This window comes from Meleagris gallopavo, chromosome 31 (genome assembly GCF_905368555.1).
Source record: "Meleagris gallopavo chromosome 31, MGAL_WU_HG_1.1, whole genome shotgun sequence".
Classification (NCBI taxonomy): domain Eukaryota; kingdom Metazoa; phylum Chordata; class Aves; order Galliformes; family Phasianidae; genus Meleagris; species Meleagris gallopavo.
Window position 1 is genome coordinate 2299906 of NC_139434.1, and position 27054 is coordinate 2326959.

The 27054-nt window shown below is 60.2% G+C and overlaps 3 protein-coding genes across 4 annotated transcripts; all 3 read right to left on the reverse strand.

Annotated features, from left to right (window-relative positions):
* Positions 1-210: 210 nt before the first annotated feature.
* On the reverse strand, positions 211-1203 carry NEUROD4 (neuronal differentiation 4). The gene has a single exon (XM_085212163.1). It carries the CDS (start codon positions 1201-1203, stop codon positions 211-213), a length of 993 nt encoding a protein of 330 aa, XP_085068289.1.
* Positions 1204-14205: 13002 nt separating this feature from the next.
* On the reverse strand, positions 14206-15213 carry LOC146542459 (uncharacterized). Of its 2 annotated transcripts, XM_085212413.1 has the most exons (4): positions 15079-15213; positions 14915-14947; positions 14514-14642; positions 14206-14399 (listed from the first exon to the last, which is right to left on the reverse strand). In XM_085212413.1, exons 1-4 carry the CDS (start codon positions 15137-15139, stop codon positions 14395-14397), a joined length of 228 nt encoding a protein of 75 aa, XP_085068539.1. In that variant the 5' UTR covers positions 15140-15213; the 3' UTR covers positions 14206-14394. The 2 variants fall into 2 exon arrangements, with proteins under 2 accessions (XP_085068539.1, XP_085068538.1); XM_085212412.1 differs by having other exon boundaries at positions 14206-14642.
* Positions 14206-25684, reverse strand: TESPA1 (thymocyte expressed, positive selection associated 1). Its single transcript, XM_085212411.1, is given in 14 exon segments — positions 14206-17923; positions 18013-18100; positions 18231-18928; positions 18931-18987; positions 18990-19145; positions 20074-20282; positions 21486-21569; positions 21684-21720; positions 21934-21987; positions 22083-22132; positions 22471-22513; positions 22778-22960; positions 24784-24909; positions 25441-25684. Coding segments are annotated over 12 exon segments (1722 nt in total). The 5' UTR covers positions 22944-22960; positions 24784-24909; positions 25441-25684; the 3' UTR covers positions 14206-17843.
* Positions 25685-27054: the final 1370 nt, after the last annotated feature.

Genomic DNA, 27054 nt, shown 5'->3' on the forward strand with positions numbered 1-27054 from the left:
GTGCTCTCAGGAAGGGTTCGCATGGCTCCTGGGGGTGGCTCTGAACAGCAGCACGGTGACACGAGTGGGAGGGGACAGGAGGGCCATGGGGACGTCCCATGGGGATGCTCAGGAGTCCACCACACTGCCCCACAGCAGTGATTTCCTCACAAAAGAGCTCCTCAACGTGGCCGATCTCTGTGCCAAGAGTTTGGCTCCGACCCCGCTTTACTACTCGTTGAAGATGGCATTGAGCTGAGGCCCGGCCACGTGGTGAGGGTAGGACTCATAGCTCATGTCTATGGGGATCTCATAGCGGGGCACTGCGTTTTGGAAGTGGGTGGGATGTCCGTGTGCCCCCGCCAGGCTGACCGAAGGGTAGTGAGCCATGAAGGCGTAGGGCTTATCCAGGTCTGGAGAGCCGTCCTGCTTCAAGGAGAAGTTCCCACTGATGCTCAGGGGAGGCGTGAGGGGACCCTCGTACGGGGGAGTGGTGCAGTCGGGGGGGTTCCCAAAAGAAGCATCCACCAAACTCTTGAAGGCGGGGGGCTTTAGGTGCAGCAGGTGGGTTTCCATCGAGCCGTAGGGCGGGCTGGGCAGCCCCGGGGACTGGTAGGTGAAGGAGTGGCTGGAAATGGCCGACTCGCACCCGGGGGTCTTCTCCTCGTGCTTCTCCAGGAATAAGGTCTGCGGCCCCAGCTGCAGGCAGCCGGCCACCAGGTTGCTGGTGGGCTGGGATAAACCTTTGCAGAGCATTTCCACGAAGCTCTTCCCTTCCGGAGTCTGCCCCGTTTCGAGCACCTCAGACAGAGCCCAGATGTAATTCCTGGCCAACCTCAACGTCTCGATCTTGGACAGCTTCTGGGTTTTGGAGTAGCAGGGCATCACCCTCCGCAGGTTGTCCAGGGCATCGTTCAGTCCGTGCATCCGTGTGCGCTCCCGAGCGTTGGCTTTCACCCGCCGAGCCCTGAACCTCTCCAACCTGGCCTTGGTCATCTTCTTCTTCTTTGGTCCTCTTCTCTTCGGCTTCTCCCCATCATCCTCTTCCTCCTCTTCCTCCTCAATGCTGTCGTGCTCTTCGTTCAAGCCCGGCACCAACCCGAAAGGTCCTTGCCTGCCGTTCTCTGCCTTCAGCTCATCCTTAGAGCTCAGCGCATCGTCCATCCAGCCCTGGCTGCCCACCAGCTCTGCCATTTCCTTGGGCTTGGTGTATGCCTTCGTCATCTCTCAGCTCTGCAACGAGGGCACAGGAGACGTTAACCAAATCCAGCAGGAACACAGAGTCCATGAGGAACTAAAATCAGCCCCCCAGAGGTACCGACTGCTTTCTGCCCATCAGTGGTACCTACAGCATCTGTCTGTCTGTCTCTACAATTACCTCCAGTGGGTTTTACGGTGGAGTCGCTGCTGCAGTATGGGGCACGCAGCACCCCAAGCACGATTTTCCCTAAAAGGTTGAGTTTTGGACAACATTAAGGGGTAGTAATCCACTCTCCTCCAACACACTGCACCGGGAGCCAAGGAAGAATTTTCCTAGGGGCTTTTCTTAGGAACTCAACTTACGTGAGGTTATTTGGGGTTATTTGGGGTTACTCTCACCCATGAGTTTGGCTTGGAGCCTGACCTCCCCATCTCCTCCAACCTGAGCACGTTTTATCGGCACATCCTTTACCTCTGCCCTAAGAGCCCAGCCGTGGTTTCACGTCCATCAGCCCCGCAGATCCTGTCACCGTGCCCGACTCATTTAATAAAGCTTAACATCTAAGCAGCTTTGCTGAAAGTGCGCTGCCCAAGCCCTGGGTCCACCACCCCACCCACCCCACGTGGAAAATCCCACTTTTAATACGAGAGGTGGGGCCGGCAGGCTGGATTAGGGTGTTAATTACTGCGCACGGCCACCGTATCCCAGGAGGACCACGTGGCCCCAATTAACTCTCAGGTGGAGCAGTAGGATAGGAGACCATCAGATGCTTTGAAATCTGGTGAGGGGAGGTGCTGATGGAACATCTGGCTGGGATGGAGCTGGTCCTGCCTGCATCCTGGTGGGACCACCAGCAAAGCGTTGGGGCTGTGAGCCCCAGCGCTGCTCTCTGTGCCCCTTTGGAGAAGGGAAACGGTTTCCAATTTGCAGTTTTAGAGACTTTGCTCTCTTTTATTCCTGCAGAATATTAAAAAAAAAAAAAAAAAAAAAGTAGACGAGGAGGGAAGTGCCTGATGAAGTCATTGTGGTTGCTTCCCAGTTTGTCAAAGAGGAGAAGGAGAACTGGGAGCCCATTGTGAAAAGGGAACCCTTCCAGCCTGTTTTGTTTGGATACCTTTGGTTTTGGATGTCTCCATCCCATATTATCTGAACCAAACACCAAACAAAACCCACTGCAGGAGCAAGCCTGTTCAAACTAAACCTCAATCTCCAATTTGCAACGGCTCAGCTCTCCTGTGTGCTCCTCGCTCTCTCATTGTGTTCCCAGGCACTGAGCTCTCACCCCAAAATAAGAGGGTTCCACTCCTACTCCATTCCTGCAGGACCAGGAATTGGATTTCAGCCCTTGCTCCCAAGAGTTCAGGACAAAGAAGTGCACAGCCCCTGGAGTGAAGACCCTGACCCCAAACGGGACCACCCAAAGCAGAAGAAACCCTGGGGAAAAGGGTCCTGGGAGGATGCTGGTGTGAAAACCAGGCACAAAACGGAAACATCACAGATCAGGGCAGGAGGAACAAAACACCCACGGGAGGAGCACGAAAATTAGAATTTACTCAACAGCCCTGTGCTGCATCCTGCCCAGGAACTCATCAGGATGTGGTCCAGCTGTACACAAACACAGCCTGCAGAAAACTCAGCAGCTCCCATTGAGAGATGCTGCTCCTTCAGCCCCAGCGTGGCCATGGGATGGCCGTGGGAGCACCGTTGTCACCGAGTCCAGGACCCAGGAGCTCCTGCAGCCCCAATCCCACTCTTGGTCTCACTCTCGGTCCCAGTCCCCTCCTCAGCCAAGCAGGGACAGAGAAGAGGGGATGCAGTGGATTTTGGAGGAGGGAAATCTGCTCAAGGGCATCCCTGCACCCATGAAAAAGTGAAGGGAAGATGGGGGTGCTTTCATCCATTAAATTCAGCCTGGCCTCGGGATGCAGCACTGCAGGTGGGGATGGGGAGACTTTGTGGGCCCCTATCCGAGAGCTGAGGAACAAAAGCCGTCGGCTGGGGCACATCCCCTCACCTCCATCACCTGCAGCCCAAGCATCGGCTCAGCCCCGACGTGATGGGGGGGTCCCAGTCCGGCTCTGGGGCCTCAGCTGGGAGGCAGAGGGACCGGGGAGGGGGGGACCAGCTGGGGCCGCGCACTCCAGGGTGCTGCCTTGGGGCAGATGGCGGTAACCGCCCCGCTGTCCCGCCGTCGGGGACGCACGGAGCCGGGCGCGGAGCCCCCATCGGAGGGGTCGTGGTGTTCCCGGGGGTCCCGGTCCGCCCTTACCTGGGCACCGGAGCGATTTCCCCGCTGTCACTCGCTCATGCTGGCTGCAGCCTCGGAGGTGCGGACGGCACCGGCAGCGCTCGGCTCCGCTCTCGGGGCGGTTTTGAGAGCTCCTCGTTGCCCGCGGCTCCTGCAGTGCCGCCGCTCCCCCGTGACTCCTCCTCCGGGGGGAGGTGACCGATCCCGGCTCCTCCCGCTGCCCGACGGAGCCCCGACGGCAAAGCACGGGTGGGGTGGGTGCTCCGGGGTGGGCACCCCGAGCGACCCCGGGTGGGTGCGCCTCGGATGGGGATGAGAATGGGTTCCTCAGGATGGACATCACTGGGTGGGCACCTCCAGGTGAGCAGCCTCAGATGGGTACCCTCGGATGGGCACCCCTCGATTGGAACCCGTGGATGGACACCTCCAGGTGGGTAACCCAAGGTGAGCATCCTCAGATGAGCACCTGCTGGATGGGCACCTCCTGGATGAGCTCCTTTGGATGAGTGACCCTGAATGGGCATCTCCAGATAGGCACTATGGGGTAAATATCCCCATATGAACACCCCCAGATCAGCACCTCTGGAAAGACACCCTTCGATGGGTACCCTGAGATGAACAGCCTCAGATGAACGACACCAGATGGGCACTGTGGGACGGGCACCCCCAGAAAAGCACCCTGGGATGAGCAACCCCAGATGAGCACCTTTGGATGGGCACCACTGGATGAGGACCCCCAGATGGGTACCCCTCTATCAGCACCCCCCGGATGGGTACCCCATTATGGGTACCCCCAGATGGGACCCCCAGATGGGCACCCCTCTATGGGTACCCCTGGATGAGCACCACTGGATGAGCACCCCTGGATGGGCACCCTCAGATGGGCACCCCACTATGGGTACCCCTAGATGGGCACCACTGGATGGGCACCACCAGATGAGTACCCCTCTATGTGAACCCCCGGATGGGCACCCCCAGATGGGCACCCCTCTTGGGTACCCCTGGATGAGCACCACTGGATGAGCACCCCTGGATGGGCACCCTGCTATGGGTACTCCTGGATGGGCACCACTGGATGGGTACCCCTGGATGGGCACCCTCAGATGGGCACCCCGCTATGGGTACTCCTGGATGGGCACCACTGGATGGGCACCCCCAGATGAGTACCCCTCTATGGGGAACCCCGTATGGGTACTCCTGGATGGGCACCCCTCGATGGGTACCCCTGGATGAGCACCACTGGATGTGCACCCCTGGATGGGCACCCCCAGATGGGCACCCCGCTATGGGTACTCCTGGAAGGGCACCACTGGACATCCTCCCCAGTTTCCCAGCACCAGGACAGTCCTCTCTCCACAGAGAGATTCCCATCCAGCAGAGCACAGCCTTGGGTGCTGCTGGCTCTGCCCCAGGTGCTCGGGACGGGCACGGCGGCTGCGTCTCCCTCCTGATTGTAATGAGAGTGCAAGGGGGAGTAATTAATTGCTGGTGTGGCCAGAAGGGGCCCGTCTGAGATTACTGCTGTCAGACAAGAGAAGGGGCCCAGGGCTCCTGCCTCCAGGTCTGGCTCTGGGCAGTGGGAGGGGGCAATGGAGAAAAAGTAGAATAGATTAATTAAGGAAGAGAGAGATGGGGAGCCTTGCATGGAGCAGAGCAGGGCTGGCCCCAGTCTCTACCTGGGACAGATGCTGCCTTCTCCACCATCAGTTTCCCTCTTTCCCAGTGCTCACCAGTACAGACCACACAGCTGTTGGTTTCCTTATTCATCCCCTGATTGCTGAACCTATCACTCACCTCCTCTGCCCAGAGGGATGCAGACACCCAGGTAAGAGGCTGAGCTCCCGCTCAGCATGGGGGGTGAAAGGAGGAACTGCAGTGGCACCCCAAATCCACCCCCTATGCCCATGCCCACCATCCCCATGCTCATCCCATCCCATTCCCTATCCATCTCATCCCATCCCATCCCCATCCTATTCCATCCTATCCCATCTCCATCCCCATCCCATCCCATCCTATCCCATCTCCATCCCCATCCCATCCCATCCTATTTCATCCGATCCATTTCCATCTCCATCCCATCCCCATCCCTGTCCCCATCCTATCTCTATCCTATCCCATCTCTATCCCCATCCCATCCCATCCCCATCCCCATCTCCATCTCTATCCCCATCCCCACCCCATCCCATCCCACCCCATCTTCATCCCCATCCCATCTCCAACCCCACCCCTGCTGACCATCACTACATGGGGCTTCCCCAGCACACGCCTCCACGGAGGACCCTTCACACTCATTTAGAGCTCTCACAATCACATCCTTGGCAGCCTGGGATTACGGGGAATACTAATTAATTCATTAGTGGCTTCATGGCTTACTTCCCAGCGCCGGGCCGGGCCGGTCAGGGCGTTGGGGGGAAACAGATTGCAGCCAATAAATCTGCCTGTTGCTACACCGTCCCCTCCCTGACAGATGGCTCCAACAGGTTCGGATGCACAAAAGGGACAGCGGACCACGCTGGGGGGACACGGCCACATCCCCACACATGGAGACAACGGTGGCCCCCCAAGCTTGGGAGCACGGCTGACCCCCGGATCCGGGCAGGGCGCTTTGTCTGCTGCCTTTCAGCGCCGCTCCGGGGCCGTCCACGTGCCGTACGTTAATCCCATTGTGAGGGGGCTTTGCATCTGTTCGGGGTTACGGCGGCTCGGAGCCCCCCCCCCCCCCCCGGGATCTCTCGTGCAAGATGTTCCCCTTCCCGCTCCACTGGCAGTGAGCCCACGGGAGGGCTGGGATGGGGGATTGGATGTAGGGAGGGTGGTGAGGGCTGCGATGGGATTGGAGACCCTCGTATCCCGAGTGGGTGATGCTCTGCTGGGAGTTCCCACTGATAACATGGGGCTGCGGGAGCACTGGGAGGAGAGGAGCTGCCCCATGGCAAAGCGCAGCGATGCTTGGGCTGCCTGCAGCCAATCTATGGCCAGCTGTCCTCCCCCAGAGCCCCACAGCCCTGCGTGTCCTCCTGTACACAGTGTGCCTTCCCATTCCCTCCATCCATTCATGGCATCTTCCACACCCCCAAGGTTTCTTCTGTCCCCTCACAGCGATATCCTCTGCTTCATGATGTCCTCCATCCCTTCACGGCCATATCCATCCCCCCCAGCTCTCCTCCATCCCTCCATTTACCCCATCTCCCCCCCCTCCTCCTCACCCCACGTCCTCACATCACCCCATCTCCTTCCCCTCCCCTGTGGGGCCCCCACCCCAGTGCCACCCCACCCCTCCCATCACCCATGCACTCTCCCCGCCACCCAATATCCATCCCCACATCTCCGTTCCCCAGGCATCAATGTCAGAGCTTGGCACGATGTGTCCCCATCCCACTGCACATCCCATCCCCGTGCCTCGGTTTCCCTCCGCTGCAGCCCAGCAGGAACAGATTCCCCCACCCCGACGACACCTGGAGTGGAGGCAGCAGGTCCATTTCCACGTCACCCCATCTGTTGGTGGCACTGGAGATGTCCCCCACCCCAATGCCACTCCCTGACCCCTTCCCATTCCCATCCTCTGCTGGGACACCTCCCCCCAGTGCTCCTTCTCAGGTGCCCCCACCCCTGCACTGTGGTGAAGCCACAGCCCCGCAGGATCCTATTTGTGGGGTTGGGGGATTTGGGGACACCTGGAGCTGCACAATGCGCTGAAAAGGACCGGGGGCTGCATTTGGGGTTCGGCAGGGAGAGGGGGATGCCAGCATCCCACAGCTCAGAGCAGAGCACACTGAGTAAAGGGGAGGACAAAAGCCCCCCGCGTGCCCAAACCACGGACCAGCCTCGGTCCCGGCACTTCTCTCCATCCCATAATCTGATCCCCTCTGCAGGGCCGTGGCCTGGAAGGGAGAGTAATTGCCAGAGTAAATATTGTGAAAGCACACGGCTGCCCCGGCCCCGCTGCCCATCGCCCGGGCTGGAATTCCTGGGCCAGTTCGGAAACGCAATTACCGCCTATTAACGGGGTCTAATTTAATCCTGACAGCTGCGCCGAGGCAGCCTGATTTGCATGACATTGGGGAATGCAATTAAAGCGAAATCAGGGCTGGGGAGCCCGGCTGGGCTGTGGCAAAGGGGGGAACAGCCCCGGCCGGCGCTCACTGACCCGTGTTTGTCACATTGAGCGATGGTGGCACCGGGGACTGGGGCGGTGGGGAGGGGGGGGGGAGATGAGCTGTGTGACAAAGGGGTCCCCAAGGGCTCGGCCATGGGGGTCTCTCCAGTCCCAGTGTGGGTCTGGGGGCTGTCGCAGCACGGTGGCAGTGAGAAGGGATCATCTGCGTCCCTTGGGAAGTGTTCCCGTGTCGGGGATGCTCATCCCAAGAGCTCCTGGAGATGAGGATGCAAGGACGAGGAGAACCCACACTCGTGGGCACGCAAACCCTCGTGCAGGAGTTGCTGAGTCCTTTCGCGTGGCTCCCCGCCTCAGTTTCCCCCACCGTGCACCGAACGGCCCCCGTAGGGCGGGCAGGAGAGGCTGGGATGGCTGGGACGCTGCCCGCGGGCTCAGATGGGGTCTGGAGGCACAGATGGGCTCAGCACCCAGCACTGCTGTCCCCGGGAGTGACCCCCTGTGCAGCACACGGGGCGCAGGGCCAGCACACGCTCTGGCTCGCTCCACTCTTGGCTGCCTGCAAGACGCCTGATGGCACAGCTGGGAAATCCCAGCTTCGCTCCCCGTCGCCCGCGGCCCCGCGGAGCTGGCAGGGATGCTGGGCATCATCCCGAGCTGCTGAGCCCCTGAGAGAGGGGTTGGGGACGTCCCCAAGCGGGGGTTGTCCCCGTTAGGAGCAGACACAGCGCACGTAGGGGGCGGTGAGTGACACCCGTGGTCCCACTCAGCGTGGGGGAGGGCAGAACCCCATCCCCGTAATGGGATCCCCAGAAAGGGTGTTGCTGCTGGGGGGAACAGTCGGTGCTCATCCCGGCCCCGTGCCAGCCTGCTTTGCATCTCAATGCACCTCCGAAGTCCATCCGTTCGGCGGAGGGGATGCGGGGCCGCGAGCTCCGACATCTGCTCGTAGCAGCACAGGCGCTGCTTCCATCCCCTCTCCTTTGCTCCCGAAGTGGGGGCACAGCCCAGGCTCCATCCCCCCCAGTTGCTCCTCTTCCTATCTCCAAACCCTCCCCTGGATGCTCAGCACATGGCGTTTACCCCCCATCTTTCCCCTTCCGTCCAGAAATGTTTTTAATTTTGCTCCGCACGACCCGATGCTCCAAAGCTCCCGGTGTCCCGGCACTCACAGTCACCACCGCATCCCCGTGGAGCATCACCCGGTTGTGTGCAGCCTGCGGGAGCTGTGAGTTCAGAGCATCGGCACCCGACTTGGGATCAGCGTGGGGAACCCAGGCAGTGCGCTGCCCCATAGGAAAAGGAACCCCAAGGCACGCACTGCAAAGTTCCGAGCGGTGCCGGCTGTGTGAGCTGGATGCGCATCCCCGAGCGGGAGCTGACATCTGCTGGTAAGAACACTCAACAGCCCTCTGGGTGTCCGTGTCCCGCGGCTGGATGCTCTCCATCCCAGGATTGGGGCACCGGTGCGAACTGGGGGCACTGGGAGCTGCTGGGCGCTGAGGTCCCCAAGCTGGAGAGGTCGTGTAATCCTGAGCACCGCCTGCTGCGTGGGGCAGGGGATGCAGGACAGGCTGTGGGGGCAGAGCATGGGGCAGCACACAGCCTCAGTGCTCAGGAAGTTGGGATCTAACGCTCAGCCCCAATTCCTGGGTGCCTCGGAGGCCACTTCTGACCCCTTCAGCCACCACAGTGGGAATAGAAGGATCCCTGCGAGGTGGCCGTGGCTCTTGGGATTGGATTCATCCCAAGAAGAGCCTGTGCAGAAGTCCCCAGAGGATGGAGGAGGTTTGTCCTCAGTCCCCTGCCTTGGGCAGGATGGAGGGGGAAGGGGAGGAGAGGAGGAGGAGAGGAAGAAGAGGAGGAGAAGGGGAAAAAATGGAGTGGGAGAAGGCGAGGAGGAGGAGGAGAGGAAGGAGAGAGGGAGGAAGAGAGGAAGAAGGGGGGGAGGAGGGGAGGAGGAGGATGAGGAGGAGAGGAAGAAGAGGAGGAGGAGGAGGGGAGGAGGAGGAGGAGTGTTCCTTGGCACAGATGAGGACACTGCTGCCTGGCTGGCCGTGGTGGGCCCCAGATGTTGCGCTGCGGGCATGGCTGCGCTCCCTGCCCGCTTGGCAGCCTCCTGGCACAGCTGCCTCCCCCCCAGCCCCACAACCGCCCCCAGGAACGGCCGCGGTCCCGGTCCAGCTGGCCCCGACCCAAACCCCGGCCAGGCGTGAAGATTGCCCAGCCCTGCGCTGCTCAGAGGAAAGCAGCCCCAGGGAAAAGGAGCTGGGACCCAGCGCGGGCACCTGGACCCGGCCAAGGGTGATTTTTCCAGGCTGCTGGAGAGCAAAGCAGGGGGATGTTGGCTGGGGTTGGATCTGAGCGTCCTCACGGCGCGTTCTCCCCGAAGAGAAAGGATTGCTCTTTGCAGGGAGTGTGGATTTTAGAATTTACAAGCAAATCCATTAATTAGTTTATGAGCTGGCATTAATTAGAAACGGGTCCTCGAAGGGCTGATACTCCGCGTCGGGTCGTTAGGTCTGACTGACAGTAATAGCAGTGAATTGAGTTAACTGAGATCCTTGCAGCCAGCTGGGTCAGCTCCAGGCTCCTGAATTGGCCCAGCTTGGAAACAGCAGAGAGTGCAGCAAGAGGTGATGCCTTGGGGGGCTGCGTCCCCTCCTGGTGCTCCTCGGAAGGGTGGGGGTAAACGAGGTGTGCTCATGTTTGGGTGACATCCAAACCCATCGGCGCCCAGAGCTGCTGCATCTCCAGGTAATGGGATGCCAGGATGGCTCAGAGCTTCGTGTTGAGGTTGCTGGGGTGGAATTCAGACCCTCTGTAGGGATGGAGGGGTGCAGTGGTGGAGGTGCAACCTCTCGTGGTGGCTGCAGGGCACCTCGTAACCCCCAGTGCCCCCTCTCAGTCCTTTGGGGACCTTTGGGGGCTCAGCATCCTGCTGTCACTGGGTACCAGCACCACGGGTGCCCCATCCCCATCTCCACCGCCTGCTGCGAGCATCCTCACTCTGTGCTTTGGTGCCAAAAGTGTCACCTTTTTAAGGTCAATCCCCACGATTTGGGGACAAATCCACCCCGCTCTGTGCTCTGTGCAACCACCAGAGCTCTGTCAGCCACAGCCTCCTTCAGGCTTCACTCCACCCCAAGCAAACCTATGGCTGCTGACGCCATAACCCACCTCAGAGAACAAGCAGGATGGTGTGTGCCATCTCCCCGAGGACATCCCACTCTCTGGCAGCTCCCAGCAGCCCTTCTGTCAGCAAAACACGGCACACTTCTCACTGCACGATGAGACTTTTCTCACCTGAGGTGGCACATTGGAGGTGGGAGCTGCTGCTGGCGGTGCTGCTGTTGTCCGTGCATACATTTATCCACCCCCTGTGCTTTCCTTGGCTGGTGCAGAGGGGGGAATGTGCATTCAGAGCACTGCTGCGTGGGTGCACAGCACAGCTGGGTGCTCTGAGCTGCCCAGAAGTGCTGGAAGGTGCTGGTCCCTTCCAACCCAACCATCCCATGGCTCTGTGATCTTTCAGGTCCTTCCAACCCAACCATCTCATGGCTCTGTGATCTTTCAGGTCCCTTCCAACCCAACCATCCCATGGCTCTGTGATGTTTCGGGTCCTTCCAACCCAACCATCCCATGGCTCTGTGATCTTTCAGGTCCCTTCCAACCCAACCATCCCATGGCTCTGTGATCTTTCAGGTCCCTTCCAACCCAACCATCCATGGCTCTGTGATCTTTCAGGTCCCTTCCAACCCAACCATCCCATGGCTCTGTGATCTTTCAGGTCCCTTCCAACCCAACCATCCCATGGCTCTGTGATCTTTCAGGTCCCTTCCAACCCAACCATCCCATGGCTCTGTGATCTTTCAGGTCCCTTCCAACCCAAACCCAACCTTCTCATGGCTCTGTGATCTTTCAGGTCCCTTCCAACCCAATGGTCTCATGGCTCTGTGATCTTTCAGGTCCCTCCAACCCAACCATTCCATAGTTCTATGATTCTATGGTTCTGTGATTCTGTGATGGGAGCTGAAGGCAGCTCAGCAAACAAGGATGAGCCATTTGTCCTCTGCACCTGCATGCCCAGGTCTGCTTTCCTGCAAAGAATCTGCTCCAGGGAATGTCAGGCATTGCCACCGCCTGCTCTTAGGTCATCCCCACACTGCTGGAGAAAAGGCTTTGAAATGCACTGGTGGTGGACAACTTTTGTCCATCTTCCTATCCCTTAATGCTCCAAGCTGAAGCAAAGTTCAGCAAATCCATGAGGATTCCCATAGGATCCACAGGAGGGACACCAGAAGGCACTGAGTCTTGGTTTGGGACACCAGGGAGCATTGGTTTGTTGGTGTGGGACACCAAAAAGCATTGGGGTGGAGGTCAGGGACACCAGAAGGCTCTGCTTTGCTTTCCCAGCACGACCCCCTGCTCACACACAGCTTTTGGGGTACGTCCCCATGGGACCAACCCCTGCTCACCACCACTCTGCTCTTTCCCTGTGCTCTGGGACAGATCCACGGCTCCAAGAAGAAGACAAGAATCTTCTCCCCCACTCCTGGGTAGATCAGCATCCTCCCACGGCGCTGCCAGCATCATCCTCATCGCCATGGCAACCCAGCACCCCCCGGCTGTTTTCGGCACAGCGGGGTGTCAGCGCTGCACATTTGACACCCTGAGCCCCCCACGCAAGGTTGGGCTGTGAAGAAAGTGGGGAGGAGCTCATGGATGGGGCTTTATTTCGGATGGGAGACGCCAGCTGCTGTCGAGCTTGAAGACCAAAGCTCCTACCCCAAGCAGAAGGCATCAGAAGGGAAAGAGATGGGAAATGAATCAGGAGAGCACCCAGGGATGGTGCCCACTCTCCTGTGATGGGCACTGCTGGGAGTGGGAGCCCAGCGTGGATTTCTCCAGCACAGCAGAAGCGTTTAAGTCATCTCTGTCACATCCCATGCCCAGAAAAACCCTTTGGTGTATGGGTGGGTGGTGCAGGGACGCTCGCAGAGTGGTGGAGATGGGGTTGGTGGTGGGTGCTGCAATGGGAACATCAACGGTCGGAGATGAGGGAGAAATGGTCCAACCCCTGGGGGCTGAGCAGGGGGAAAGGGGAACCCCATCAGCCCCGAAGGGGATGGCAGAAGGGTGTGGGATGTGGCACCAAGGAGGAGGCAGGAGGTGGTCCCACCCTGTGCACCACCACCCTGTGACACTCTGTGTCCCCAAAGGCCACCAGCCCTCCTTGTATCCAGGGCACCCCAGAGTGCCATATCCCCCCGAATGGGGGCATTGGAAGGGCCCAGAGCCGTCCTGCCAGCAGAGTGGGTGAGTGAGACTGCAAAGGGCTGAGAAAAGCCTTCTGGAGTTAACGAACTCTGCTAATGAGAGGGGAATTCCAGGAAGGGAAATAACCCAGGGGGCATCCGGGTGGGAGGGGTCCTGGCACAGGGTTGGACCACAACGGATCGGCCAAATTGGCTCTGAAAGGTGTCTGAGCTGGGGCCGGATCCATACCCACCCCACTAAACATCCCAGTTCCCTTCATCCATTTGGGGGTCAGGAACCCCACTGAGCAAATACCGCTCCAGGAGCTGCACCAAAACCAGGTGGGGATTTGCAGTGAGGGGCACAGGGAAGGGTGCAGGACCTGCAGGCACTGCTTGAAGGTAACAACACCAGGAGCACGAGGTTATGGCCCATGTCGCCTCCTGGGACCCATAGGATGCTCCCATGAGATCCCAAAAGAGAAGCTGTGCTTGGAGACTGCTCTCCATCACCAGCACAGCCCCAGTGTCCCACAGTGAGAAAGCAGCCTGACCCCACAGCTCAAGGCACGGGCAAAACCCTCCTATGTGTTCCAAACTTCCTCTGAGCACCCAGATCCCACTGAGTCACCCCACAGCCGTGCCATGGGGCTGAGGAGTCCAGTAGAGGATGGAAATGAGCTGTGGTGCCTTCTGGATGTCGCCAAGAATGTCACCCAAGTGATGGGACACGGGGATGGAGGATGTCATGGACTGAGCAGCCAGCACATGAGATGATGGGAAAGAAGGGTCGGTTGGGGGTTTGGGGTCTGTCTGCAGGACAGGTTTGGGTGGGGGTGCAGCAGTGGGGTGGTCTCCAGAGTGGAGAAAGGACTGCAGACATTGACCATAGGGTTGGTGGGCATGGTAGGAGCACCACACATAGGAGCCAACGGGGGTGGGCTCTTTTTGGTGCTGAGCAACGGTAGAACAAGGGGCAAAGGGCAGAAAACGGGACACAGGAAATTCCACACTATCACCAGGAAAACTTTGCTATCAGAGTGACAGAGCATTGGAACGGGCTGTTCAAAGAGGTGGTGGACTCTCCTTCTCTGGAGATGCCCAAGATGCCCTGCGTGGATGCCCACCTGTGAGACCTGACATAGGGAACCTGGTTTAGCGACGCATCTGGACTCAGTGAGTTTCCAGAAGTCCCTTCCAACCCCTGCAGCTCTGTGGTTCTGTGTGACAGTGCCAGGATGTGGCTTTGCTACAAAAGCACAAGGAACCCCTGGGACTCAGCCACCAAATGCTGGAATTGGGTCTTTGGTTGGGAAGACCCCACTCATCCGAGGGAGATGGGAGCAGGAAAGCACCCGGGTCAGAGCGCAGCCTCTATGGGCAAGCAGCAGGAGGGACAGGACAGGCAGCAATTAGCAGTTTGCTTTATTGGAAGCTTTGTTTGGAGCTGTGTTCACACGGGAAGGGCTGCAGGGTGAGCTGGTGGCACTGATGGCACCTTGGAATGGAGCGGAGCCCATGGGCAGAGCACCGTGTCCCCACGTCCCCATGTCCCCCCAGCAGGGAGGGCAGCGCTCACCACGCCGGCTGCTCGCTATTCTGTTAGGAGAGAGGAGCAGAGAGGTGAGATATGTCCCCATCCCAGACAGGGGGGGCTGTGGGAGCCCCTCAGCACCGCAGCCCCCAAATCCTCCCACCCTGATCCCCTCTCACTCGCTTTTCCCCCTATCAGCAGTCTGACCACCCCGGCCAGGGTGTCTCCCAGGGAGCGCAGGAGGCTTTCCACCACGTCTGCCAAATCCACCAGCGCTCCTTCGGCAGCTCTGACGCTCACCTTCACATCTGTGGGGAGAAATGGGGGTCTGGGAGCTGCCCCCTCCGTGAGCTGTGCCTGCACGGGTCCCCCTGCCCCATCCCCAGAGCTGCTTCGTGCTGCAGGGGGCTCAGATCCCACACTTTGGAGGGCAGGGAGGGATGAGGGAGCATCACTCACCCACTTACAGAGCAAAGGAGAAGCCCCAGAAGAGTTCTCTGTATGATTGGGATGCTCGGAGAGTTCCTAGTGAAATCTCAGCCCCCAGCCCCACAGATCCCCACACAGGACCCCCGCTTACCCTGCCCCACGGTCGGCGTCTCGTTGACGGGCACTGCGAATGGAAGAGACACAGTGTGAGCAACCCCAGGCTGAGGGGTTTGGGCACGGGGACAGCCCACCCCACAGGTGGGACAGGCATCCCCTAAGGGACATCCCGCCCCACTGGGGTCCTGTCCTACTCACAGCCTGCAGCCAGGCAGCAGGCCAGCCCAGCCAGCAGCAGCACTGCGTAGAACTTCATCATCCCCACGGAGCTCAGGTGGTGACCGCAGCCCCAGGATGAGCCCAGGCTCCGTTCTGTCTCTTATGAAGGCAGCAGGCACCAATCGGAGGGGATGGGGTGGTAGGAAGGTGCTGAGCCCGGGCACTGGGCCAGTGTGGGATTAGCAGGGATCAGCCCCGCAGCTCCTGGGGGAGCACGGAGCGGATGGACCCGACCCAAAACCTCCTGGTCCCCCAGGGCTGCACGTGTGGGAGCAATTCCAGAGTGTGCCAAAGACACAAAACATTGGGTGGCTGCTACCTGCATACTCAGGGCACCCCATACACCCCCCCCCAGAAGACCCCACACTCTCCCATTATGCCCCTTGGCGTGGGGCAGAGCATCTCTCCATCCCATTCTGGGGATGTGGACGGAGCTCAGAGCATCTTCCCCCATTAAAACGCCTGGGGAACGCTGATGCACCGAGGGAAGGGCGCGAGCACAGGGGGGAGGTGAATGAATTATCTCCCCACGCTGCTTCGTGTCCAGGAGTGAGTGTGCACTGGGGAGGAAGGGATTTGCTTCGTGTTTCAGACAGCTGCAGGGCAGCATCCCACCCGCAGCGATCAGCTCCATCCTCACGTCGTGCTGGGATGGAGGCAGCGGAGCGTGGCCCGTCAGGATCCACCTGAGTGCACTCAGATCTCCAGCAGAACTGGAGAAAACGGGGCTGAAATTGCAGGAAAATAATGCAGGAGAAAGCAGGGAAACTTCTGGAGGAGTTGGGGGTGGGGAGGGGATGGGAAAAGGTTTGGGGCTGCGGGGTGGGTGGAGAGCAAAGGAACCAAGTGATGGTTGTGTGTTCCCAAATGTACACCCGTGCTGCGCCTCTGCTCCATGCAGTCCTGGTTTCCTTCTTCTCTGTGCTGCAAAACCCTTTTGGTGCTGCTCGGGGGGGTCTCCAAAATGTCTCAGCCCCTTTGCAGTGGAGCTCAGTGCAGGGTTTGGATAAAAGACCCCCGGGATCCCCTCCCACCACCACTTCAGTGTTGTTCCTCCATTCCAAGAGGAGCTTCTTGATTTTAAGACACCTCTTACAGGATGCTCCATCCCACTGAATTAACTCAGCACCAGCTCCAAAACCCCCACTTTGGGTCTTGGCAGCACCGAGGGCTGCAATGTATGCATGGAATGTAATGATGTGCAGCTCCTGCTGCCCTGGGCTCTGCAGCATGGAGGTGTCACTGTGTGTCCCCTGCCTGGTCCCCAACACCAGCTGCTGGCTCCCGGTGCTGTGTGCTGCTTTCCAGCCCGGCCCCGATGACCACTGGTTGGGATGAGGTGCCCATGTGTGTCCCCATGGCTTTGCACAGCCCCATCCAGGACAAATCCTGGGGCTGGTGGAGATGTAATCCCATCTACAGCCCGGGAACCAGGACCAGGCAGAGCGAGGGGAGTGGGGTGATGACCAAGGGGGGATCCCAACCCCCTCTGTGCACCCCCCAGGTTGGGGTTCCCATACAGATCCCATACAGATCCCGCAGGGTAGGGCTGTGGTGAGAGCCAGACCCGGTGCTGGAGGGGCTGGTGGTTAATCCAGGATAATCCCATCCTTGGCTGTGCTCCACTGGGAAGTCTTTGGGTTGTTTACCCACGAGGACTTTCCCTCCCCATTAATTCCAGCGCTGATGCCTGGGGGGCTGGAGCCTTCCTTCCCATCCAAAGGCCATTGGCACCACTTCTCTTCCTGCTGAAGGGCGTTCATGGCGTGTAAGTAGGGCTGGTGGCCCACGGGGAGTGGGGAGGACACGGGTGGGACCCTCTGGGGATGGGGAGGTGGCCCTGGGTGGGATGGAGCAGAGAGAAGGGGGTCAGCTTCCATCAACCCAGGGAATAAAAAGGGTTGGGAAATTTGGGGATGGGAAGAGATGGGGATGGGAAGAGTTGGGAGCGGGAAGTGCCAAGGTCACCCTGCCCCCAGTTTGGGACTGTGCCCCCCATGTTTGGTTGCCCCGTGGGAAGCAGAGCGGGAGGGGTTAAGGCTGCAGTCCTGCAGAGCATCACTGCGGTTTCGTTCGGATGCCAGAGCTGCAAGGAGAGGAAGAACAGCGGAGCCATAAAGATAAGGTGGCAGGAAGATGAAGAACAGGCCCGGAGCCATAAAGCACCCAGATAAGGAAACAGGAGAGAGAGGCTTCGGAGGGGTGAGAAGAGATGGAGAGCAAAATAAACCCTGAACAGCGAGCGCTGCATGAGTCATGCCCAAAGGCAGCACCTCCTCCGACTTTGCACACCCTGAGAGCCACACACAGCCCTCACCCACATCCTTGGGACCCCCCAGCAGTGCAGGGACACGGCCTGATCCCATTGGGACCTTTATTTCCAGTGTGCTGTCAGCTATTCCCCCAGCAAACCCCCATCCTAGTGTTCCAAGCGCCGGGGGAGCAGCTGACTCCAAAGTGCAAGTGAAGCCCCGAGGAAATGGGGCTGGGGGGGGGGAGGGAGGGGTGTTGTGCAGGTGCCAGTCCTGAGTTTTGGGTGCATCCAACATTCTTGTGCATGCGTTTGCACGCTGCACACACACACACACACACACACACAGTGTCCACGCGGTGCTCAGCTCTGTGCTGAGGATGGGCTCCATTGCCTGAAGTGCAGCGGTGCAAACTTTCCCGCACCCAGTGTTGCACTCCGGTGCTGGAGCAGCAGCTGGGGGGGGTGCAGGGCAGGAGACCCCCGGGTGGGTTCACTCCGTCTGCTCAGGAAGGGGCTCCTCCACGAAGCCGCTGCTGTCCGAGTGCCCACCGACCCCATAGAGCATCAAACCTGGAGGGTGGGGATGGGATGCATTGCACCTCTGCACCCTCCACAAACCCCTCAACCTGTGTGCGCGGGTGGAAAGAGCCACGGCTTACTTCTGCGGAACCTCACAGAGCAGCTGGTTTCTTCTTCATCATCATCATCATCATCATCATCATCACCGTCGTCGCTGTCGCTCATCACCTGCACAAACACAGCAGGGCGCAGTGAGTTGGTTGTGCCAAAGAGGGGCTGGAGCACGTGTGTAAATCCTCCTGCCCGCCCCGCTGCCCACCTGCAGCCCCCTCCCCAGCAGCAGCACTGCCCCCCTCACCTCTTCCATCTCGAAGGAATCCACGGCTTCGTTGGTCTCAGCCCAGTTGGGGTGGTGGGACACGAAGCTCCCTGCAGTGGGACCCTTCCCTGGGGTCTGCAGCCCCGCTGCGTCGCTCTGCTGCCAGTCAGCGTCACCCAGCCAGTGCCATCCTCTGCTCCGTCCTCTGCTCTGCTGACCCCGTTGGTCTCCACCCGCTGCGCAGTGGGGTGGTGCCCCGTGGGGGTGTGGGGGCTCTCCTGGGTGCTGCCCCCCTTTCGTCCCCCTGGGTGAGGTCTCTGAGTCCCCGTTGTGACCCAGCTGTGCAGGGGGGGCACACAGCCAGCTGTCGTTGGTGGCCACTGCACCCAGCGTTGGGGATGAGGTGACATTCACCCGTGGCTGTCCATCCTCTGTGTCACCCCGTCCTGTTCCTGGGGGGCACGGAGCATCCCCCGCCCCCAGCAGAGCCCCCACCGTGGAGTTTTGGCCACGTCCCACAGCCATCTCCATCCCTCGCTGATGGTGGCACATGGGGACCCCCTGATCAAACCACGAGGACCCCCCACCTCCACGTGGCGACGTCCCAACAGCCACCCCACAACCAGCAACCCCCCCCAACCTTTCCACATCATCGGGATCAAAGCAAAACCTCTCCCCCCGGCTGCGCTCCAGCACCTCCCGCACCACCCTGCCCAGGGAACCCCCGGCCCGGGGGGGGCATACAGACACATTTTGGACACGGCCGCCCTCAGACGCTCTGCAGGTGAGAGGGTGGGGGTTGGGGGGGGGGGATGCGGATTTCGGGGATGCCGGGGTCGGTCCAGGCGAGGTGTGAAGGGGAGATGCGCTGCAGGGGGGTCTTGGAGACGTAGGAATAGAGGCAGAAGAAAGCGTCTGCTGTGGCAGCCAGAGCCTGGACCTGCTGGAAGCGACCTGGGGAGGACAGGAAGGGGGTAAGGGAAAGGGGGGAGGGAGATTGGGGAGGGGGGAGGGGCTTTAGGTGGGCCCTGACAGCTGGCCGTGCTCTGATCAGCTGGGAAAATGGAGCAACACTCTGCTTCCGTGGGGAAACTGAGGCACAGGACCTCGATTCCCCACTTTCTGTAGGGGAACTGGAGCATGGGACAACCATCTCCAATTTCTATGGGGGAACCAAGGCATGGGACCACCACCATTCCCACTTTCTATGGGGGAACAGACACACAGGACCACAGCTCCCAGTTTCCACGGGGAAACTGAGGCAGAGGACCACAATTTCCCATGTATGGGTGATACATGGGTGCACTGTTCCCAGTTTCTATGGGGGGACAGACACACAGCACCACAGCTCCCAGTTTCTATGGGGGGACAGACACACAGCACCACAGCTCCCAGTTTCTATGGGGGGACAGACACACAGCACCACAGCTCCCAGTTTGTATGGCGGGGACAGACACACAGCACCACAGCTCCCAGTTTCTATGGGGGGACAGACACACAGCACCACAGCTCCCAGTTTCTATGGGGGGACAGACACACAGCACCACAGCTCCCAGTTTGTATGCGGGGACAGACACACAGCACCACAGCTCCCAGTTTCTATGGGGGGACAGACACACAGGACCACAGCTCCCAGTTTGTATGGGGAAACTGAGGCATGAAACCCCGATTTCCCAGTTTCTATGGGGGAAGTGATGTGTGAGACCACCGTTCCCAATTTCTATGGGACCACCACCTTTGTACGGGGAGCTGTACCACCACCCCCACAGAACAAAGCGCAGCTCAGCAGATCAACCCCAGCTCCATCAGACGGGGCAGGGGGACAAGCGCAGAACGCAGCCCCCTCCTCCCCCCGTATCGTCGTCCCCCCGGTGCCACTCACTGGCCAGCATCAGGCAGGGATCCTCCATCTCCAGGCGCTGCACCTGAGCCTTCAGGAAGAGCTGGAAGTCGATGCCTTTGGCTCGGGATGGGGAGGAGAAGAAGCGTGAAGGGATGCGAGTCACAGCGCCCGGCCCCGGCTGCACGAATCCCAAATTGTAGAGGATCTCCTCAGCGTCCACCTGGCACCAATCGAGAACCTCGGAGATGCTGCGGGGGGACGGGTGTAGGGTGAGGGATGGGTGTAGGGTGGCTGTGGGGTGGATGTAGGGTTGGGTGTAGGGTGGATGTGGGGTTGGATGTAGGGTTGGGTGTAGGGTGGATGTGGGTGTAGGGTTGGGTGTAGGGTTGGATGTAGGGTTGGGTGTAGGGTGGATGTAGGGTTGGATGTAGGGTTGGGTGTAGGGTTGGATGTAGGGTGGATGTAGGGTTGGGTGTAGGGTTGGATGTAGGGTTGGGTGTAGGGTGGGTATAGGGTTGGATGTAGGGTTGGGTGTAGGGTGGATGTGGGTGGATGCGGGGTTGGGTGTAGGGTGGATGTAGGGTTGGGTGTAGGGTTGGGTGTAGGGTTGGGTGTAGGGTGGATGTAGGGCTGGATGTAGGGTTGGGTGTAGGGTTGGGTGTAGGGTTGGATGTAGGGTTGGGTGTAGGGGGGTGTAGGGTTGGGTGTAGGGTTGGGTATAGGGTTGGATGTAGGGTTGGGTGTAGGGTGGATGTGGGGTTGGGTGTAGGGTTGGATGTAGGGTGGATGTAGGGTTGGATGTAGGGTTGGGTGTAGGGTTGGATGTAGGGTTGGATGTAGGGTTGGATGTAGGGTTGGGTATAGGGTTGGATGTAGGGTTGGATGTAGGGTTGGGTGTAGGGTGGATGTAGGGTTGGGTGTAGGGTTGGGTGTAGGGTTGGGTGTAGGGTTGGATGTAGGGTTGGGTGTAGGGTGGATGTAGGGTTGAGTGTAGGGTGGATGTAGGGTTGGATGTAGGGTTGAGTGTAGGGTGGATGTAGGGCTGGATGTAGGGTTGATGTAGGGTGGATGTAGGGTTGGGTGTAGGGTTGGATGTAGGCTTGGGTGTAGGGTTGGGTGTAGGGTTGGGTGTAGGGTGGATGTAGGGTGGATGTAGGGTTGGGTGTAGGGTTGGGTGTAGGGTGGATATGGGGTGGATGTAGGGTTGGATGTGGGGTGGATGAGGGTTGGATGTGGGGTTTGGTACAGGGTGTATGTAGGGTGGATGTAGGGTTGAGTGTAGGCTGGATGTAGGCTGGATGTAGGCTGGATGTGGGGTTAGGGTTACATGTAGGTGGTTATAGGCTTAGGGTTAGATAAAGGATGGACGTAGGGTTGGGTGTAGGGTGGGTGTAGGGTTCGGGTGTCGGCTCTCATGAGAGGACGACCCCCGCAGCCATCGGGGTCCCCACCTGGAGCTGGTCCGGTTGGTGAGGCCGGAGGGCGCGCTGGATGCCATGCTGTGCCCCAGGCTGAGGCGTCTGCCCTGCAGAGCCCTGCATGGAGAGATGCCACGGGGTGTCACAGCCTGGGGGAGCCCTGGGGACAGAGCAGTGCTGGCGGCTGGGGCTGAGAGGTGGGAAAGTGCAGGGATGGGATCCGGCTCTCACCTGCCCAAGGTTTTATCGTTCCCTGGTAGCAGAAGAGCTGCAAAAAGGAAGCAGAGAGGTGGCAGGGAATGGGAGGGGACATCTGGGGAGCTTTGGGGACAGGCCCTGTGTCTGCAGCCCCATCCTATGACCGCAGCGAAACCATCCGGGACAAACAGCCTCTCCCCATCGCTGTGCTCCCTGTCCCCGCATCCTCCAGGGATGCTCAGAGCTTTGGGAAAAGGAAGGGACCCCCGGGGGTGGCTGCTACCTTCAGCTCCCAGCGTCAGGTCGTCCTCAAAGCTGGTGCTGCTGCTCCCACAGCCTGCAAGACAGCATCGCCCCGAGGGGCAACGGGGATCAGAGGGGAGACCCCCACCCTCAGCCCCTCCATGCTGTGCCCACAGAGCACCCACGTACCGTAGGGACCCAGTGAGCACAACTCCTCCGGCAGCGCCTCCAAGGATGACCTGAACCCGAAGCAAAACCCCGTGAGGTCCAGCAGTGCTACACTGCACTGTGCTGGGGGCGCGGGGGTGGGAAAGGGGGATTTGAGCAGGGTGGGATGAGGGTTGAGGGATGGGGATGAGGCTGGGTTGGACGGTGTGGCGGGGGGATGCTCAGAGGGTGAGCACAGCGCCGCTGCTGCCAAGAGTGGCTGAGCACGGAGCGAAGGGCCAGCAGAGCCTTCTGCACGATGCGTGCATCCCTGCAGCTCCTGTGCAGCTCCAGCATCCCCCCCCCGGGTGCAGAAAGCCCCGGGGAACAGACAGGGAGGCATTGTGCACCCCATGGCCCCGCAGCTCACCCGCAGTCCTGCAGCCACGTCTCTATCTTACTGGAGGAGCTTCCTGCGGGGAGCAGAGATGAGATAAAGCGGCACGAGGGAGCCGGGTTTGCTGTGGTCACCAACTCGGCGTGGTGCAGAGCTGGCTGCCAAGCTGAGGGATGTGCACAGCTGCTTGCAAGCACTGATGTGCACTGCACACACACACACACACACTCGCAGATGTGTCAGCACGTGAAATGATCCGCGTGTGAGCACACATCCCTCTGCATGCACACATCCCGTGCGCAGACCCCCATTTGCACGCATGCTCATGGGCATCGCGGACCTTCGAGGAAGACGTCGTCCAGGTGGGGTGACTGCAGCTCCGGGATGTCCTGCATGGCTGCAGCCGCCTCCTCCTCCACCACTGTGGTCCTCCAGCAGCGGCTCTGCCGGGCCCAGGCGCGTCGTTTCTCCCACGAGGAGGGGCTGAGCACTGAGGACCCCTCCATGGCAGCACCAGGAGACCCTGCGGGGAGAGGGGAGCCCTGAAGTTGGGGCATTCCTCACCCGTTTTGCACAGCAGCCCCGCTGCACCAGCGCAACGTCTTGAGGTAAGCTGCACAGCACCAGAAAGCGACTCTTTTGGGATCCCCTTGGGGGTTTTTTAGAGCCTGGCACTTCCCATAGGAAAGAGCTTTCCCATCCTACCCATATCCCATTCAGTCCTCAAGCAACACCCTTTCCATCCTCACCCTCGTTGCCATCCCCATCCCACCCCATCCCATCCCATCCCCATCCCCATCCCACCCCATCCCACCCCATCCCGACCCCATCCCCCTCCCCATCCCATCCCCATCCCAACCCCCATCCCATCCCCATCCCACCCCATCCCCATCCCCATCCCCATCCCCATCCCCATCCCGTTCCACCCCATCCCACCCCATCCCCTCCCCATCCCATCCCCATCCCCATCCCATCCCTGTTCCAACCCCCATCCCATCCCCATCCCACCCCATCCCCATCCCCATCCCCATCCCATCCCCATCCCCATTCCATCCCGTCCCCATCCCATCCCATCCCCATCCCCATCCCCATCCCCATCCCTGTTCCAACTCCCATCCCATCCCCATCCCATCCCCATCCCACCCCATCCCATCCCCATCCCCACCCCATCCCCATCCCCATCCCACCCCATCCCATCCCTGTTCCAACCCCCATCCCATTCCCACCCCCACCCCCACCCCCACCCTGTGTGTTCATCACCACTCAGTGTCCCCACAGCCCTCCCTTACCCCCCTCCCCCATTTCCCATCCAGATGTTCCCAGCTGTTTCTGCCCTGCAGATGCTGCCCACCCCGTGCCCCACTGCGTCACCCATAGGGTCTCTCATCCCCTCTCCCTCTGCCATGGCACCAATCCTGACTGTGTTCAGAGCCCCCCAGCAGCCCCCCCCACCCCAGCAGCCATTGATCTCCCTGCACCCATGGGTGAAGGAGCCACGATTCCATCTCTGGGTGGCAATAACTGTACCCCCCCTCCCCCCAATGCCTCCGGAGCTGCAGCTGTGCTGAAAGTCCCCAGAGGAGGGAGGATGCGAACGCAGCACATTCATGTCACCGTGTCACCATGTCACCATTTCCCCATTTCACCTCCCACCAGGCTGGGTGCAGGGCCAGCATGATCCCCCCCCCCTCCAGGCACCTCCAGCTGCACAGGGTCAGATCCTGGACCCCCCCATATGGGGCCAGGCCACGGGATGGGGTGATGGGGGGCTCACAAGCAGCAGCCCCATAGCTGGAGGCTCAGCACACCCAACCTGAGCGGAGACACGTGGCCGGGCCCTTCCCCATACGAGTCACCCAGAAACTACAGGGCGATGCTGTGACCCCCCCAGAACCCCTCCAGAACCACCCCCAGCCCCCAGACTTCCCATCCCCATGGAACAAAGGGGCACTGGATGGCACAGAAGGGATCTCCAGCACATGGCACGAAGATCGGAGGTCCAACGTGGCTCCTTCCTCCCTATTGCTTGCCGGAGCTTCCCCACTCCAAACTGTGCCACCCCTGACCCCATCCCCACCACCCCCTCTTGTCCCCACCTCCCCCTCCTGTCCCCCTCACCCTCCTGTCCCCACCACCCTCCTGTCCCCCAGCCCCTCTCCATCCCCCAGCACAGAGCTCTGTGCTCTCTCCAAGGAAGCACCTCTCCATCACCCACCACCTCCACCTCCACCCCCAAACCCACCACCACCCACCCCCATCTCCCACCCTCCAACCCACAGCACCCCCCCCCAACCCCCACCGGCTCCCCATTGGCCACAACCCCACACCCATCCCCCCATCACTCACCCGCACCGGGGGGGCACAGGGTGCTCCCTCACCCTACTGAGGGTCCATCGTCTGCGTCCCCCCTGCCCCGCCACTGCGCCCGGCCCCTGCCAGCATCTGTCGTCAGCAGGGAGGGAGGAAATTCATCTGTTTGGAAGAGGAAATAAAAAAAAAAACAACAACCCAACATCAACAGCCAAACCTCAAACGTTGACCCACATCCGCCGCCGCAACGGGAAAAACTTAATGAGGCTCTGACGTGGGGGGTGCTAATTAAAACCCGGCACTCAATGAGGGCTTCATAAGGGGATGGAGCAACCGGGGACCCAAATGGCTTTGGGGTCTGGGGGAGGCTGAGGATCCTAAAGCCTGATGTGCTGTGCCAAGCTGCGGGTGCCCCTGTGCTGATAAAGAGATGCAGGCTGTTATCAGCACCCAAACCCCAGTAAGGGGCTGGGAGGGGACCAGGATCAGCAGCACGGGGGTGAAGGTGTGGTTGGTAGAGCGCAGGTTTGGTCCCCAAATCCCTTTTTTCCGGCGTGATCCGTGTGATTGACAGCATCTCCACATCCTCACCTTGCAGCATCTTCTCCAGGGCTGGGCTGAGAGCACCTGGGGACAGCGCAGGGACAGAGGGACAGAGGGACAGAGGGACAGGGGCAGCATGGGGACACTCACCTCTAATACAGACACCGCAGCCACCAATCCGGACCTATGGACCACCAAACCCAACGGGATGGAGGAAGTGAAGGACGGAGGGGCCGAGGAAGAGCGCTGGGATGAAGACGGCTTTAACCCTTTCCTCCCCAGCTCCACGTCGCTGGCTTTTCCCAGCCAAGAGAGGAGCGGCTGTGGGGGAACCCCGTCCCGTGCGGCTCTATCAAAGCCACGATCCCTTCAAAAAAGGCAACGAGTCGATGCTCTGGGAGTGCTCTCCTGGAATGGTGCTGCCCAGAGGAGGGATATTTTTAGCCCGGGACTGTTTGTGGATGGAGCCCTGATTTAACCATTGCTTTGTCCCACCCCAGAGCGCCGTTTTCAGGTGTTTTCAAGCCCCGTTCCCTGCCCCACTGCCCTTGGATCAGTGGGCGCAGCTCTGCGGAGGGCAGCGAATGGCTCTGCCCGGCTCACGTCCCTCCTCTGGCTCCTCTCCAGGCCCAGAGCACAAAGCAATCTCCTCTCTTTCGGCTCCGACCGACTCTGAGAGCTTTCAGCCCTGGGTCCCATCCAGCATCCTCCATCCCCACCCCGGTGTGGGGTGACCCAGGGATTTCAGGGCATGGGGACAAATTATTTAGGGACGCAGGGCATCCCCGGGTCCCACCCCAACACCGTCGCCACTGGGGATGCCCCAATCCCCGCTCCCCCCTCGCTCCCCCCCCTCAACGCCTTGGCATCCTCTCCGATCCCATTGGGTTGATGGGATGGATGGAAGCTGGGCGGCGTTTCCCAGTCAAAGCCTGGCGAGGAGCAGCATGGGGACGACCTGCAGATTGGCAGTTAATTGCCGACAGCACTAACGAGGTCCCCCAGCTGTGGGTCTGCACCCACGTGCCTACGGGGCAGAAGAGTGCAGGGTGCAACGGGGGTGACCCGTTGTTCCCCGTTGAGAGAGATGGACCCCGAATCAGCAGGAGCATCACACACCGCACCCCATAACATCTGGGGCAGCGCTGTGGGGGTGCAGCACTGAACCCCAGGATGGGGCACAGCCCTCTCGGGGTCACCGACCCCACTGCAGCATCACAGGGATGGGGAGCTGATGGCACACGGGTGCTTTGGGCATCAATAATTCACTCTGCGTGACATCAGAGAGGGACACGGCTCTGCCACGGTCCCAAAGGAAATGGGGGGGTCGAGGGCACACGCGGATTTGGGCAATCCTGGCGGATTTTTTCCCCACCCTATTCTGGTGAGGGTGGAGAACACAACCCATGAGACAAAGGGATGCCGGCATCACCTCCCCCCCCCCCCCTTCCCCCCAGACCCACAGCATCCACCCCACTGCCGTCCCCCCCGGGTCACACAGCCCACCTTGGGGACGCATCCCACCTCTGTTCCATCACCCTACAAACCTGGGGGACACGGAGAGCCCAGCCCAGCACCCGGCGGGGCGGGGGGGGATTAAGCAGCCCCACAACCCCCCCCCTCCTGACCTACTTAACAGATTCCTGCTGCCGTAGCCATGAATAAGTGATGGCAGCTCCGTGACAGACCGGGCGGCTGCAGCACTGCCCCACTGCATCCCCACAGCCTGGAAGGTTGGGATCCAGGATCTGGGGCCTTTGGGAT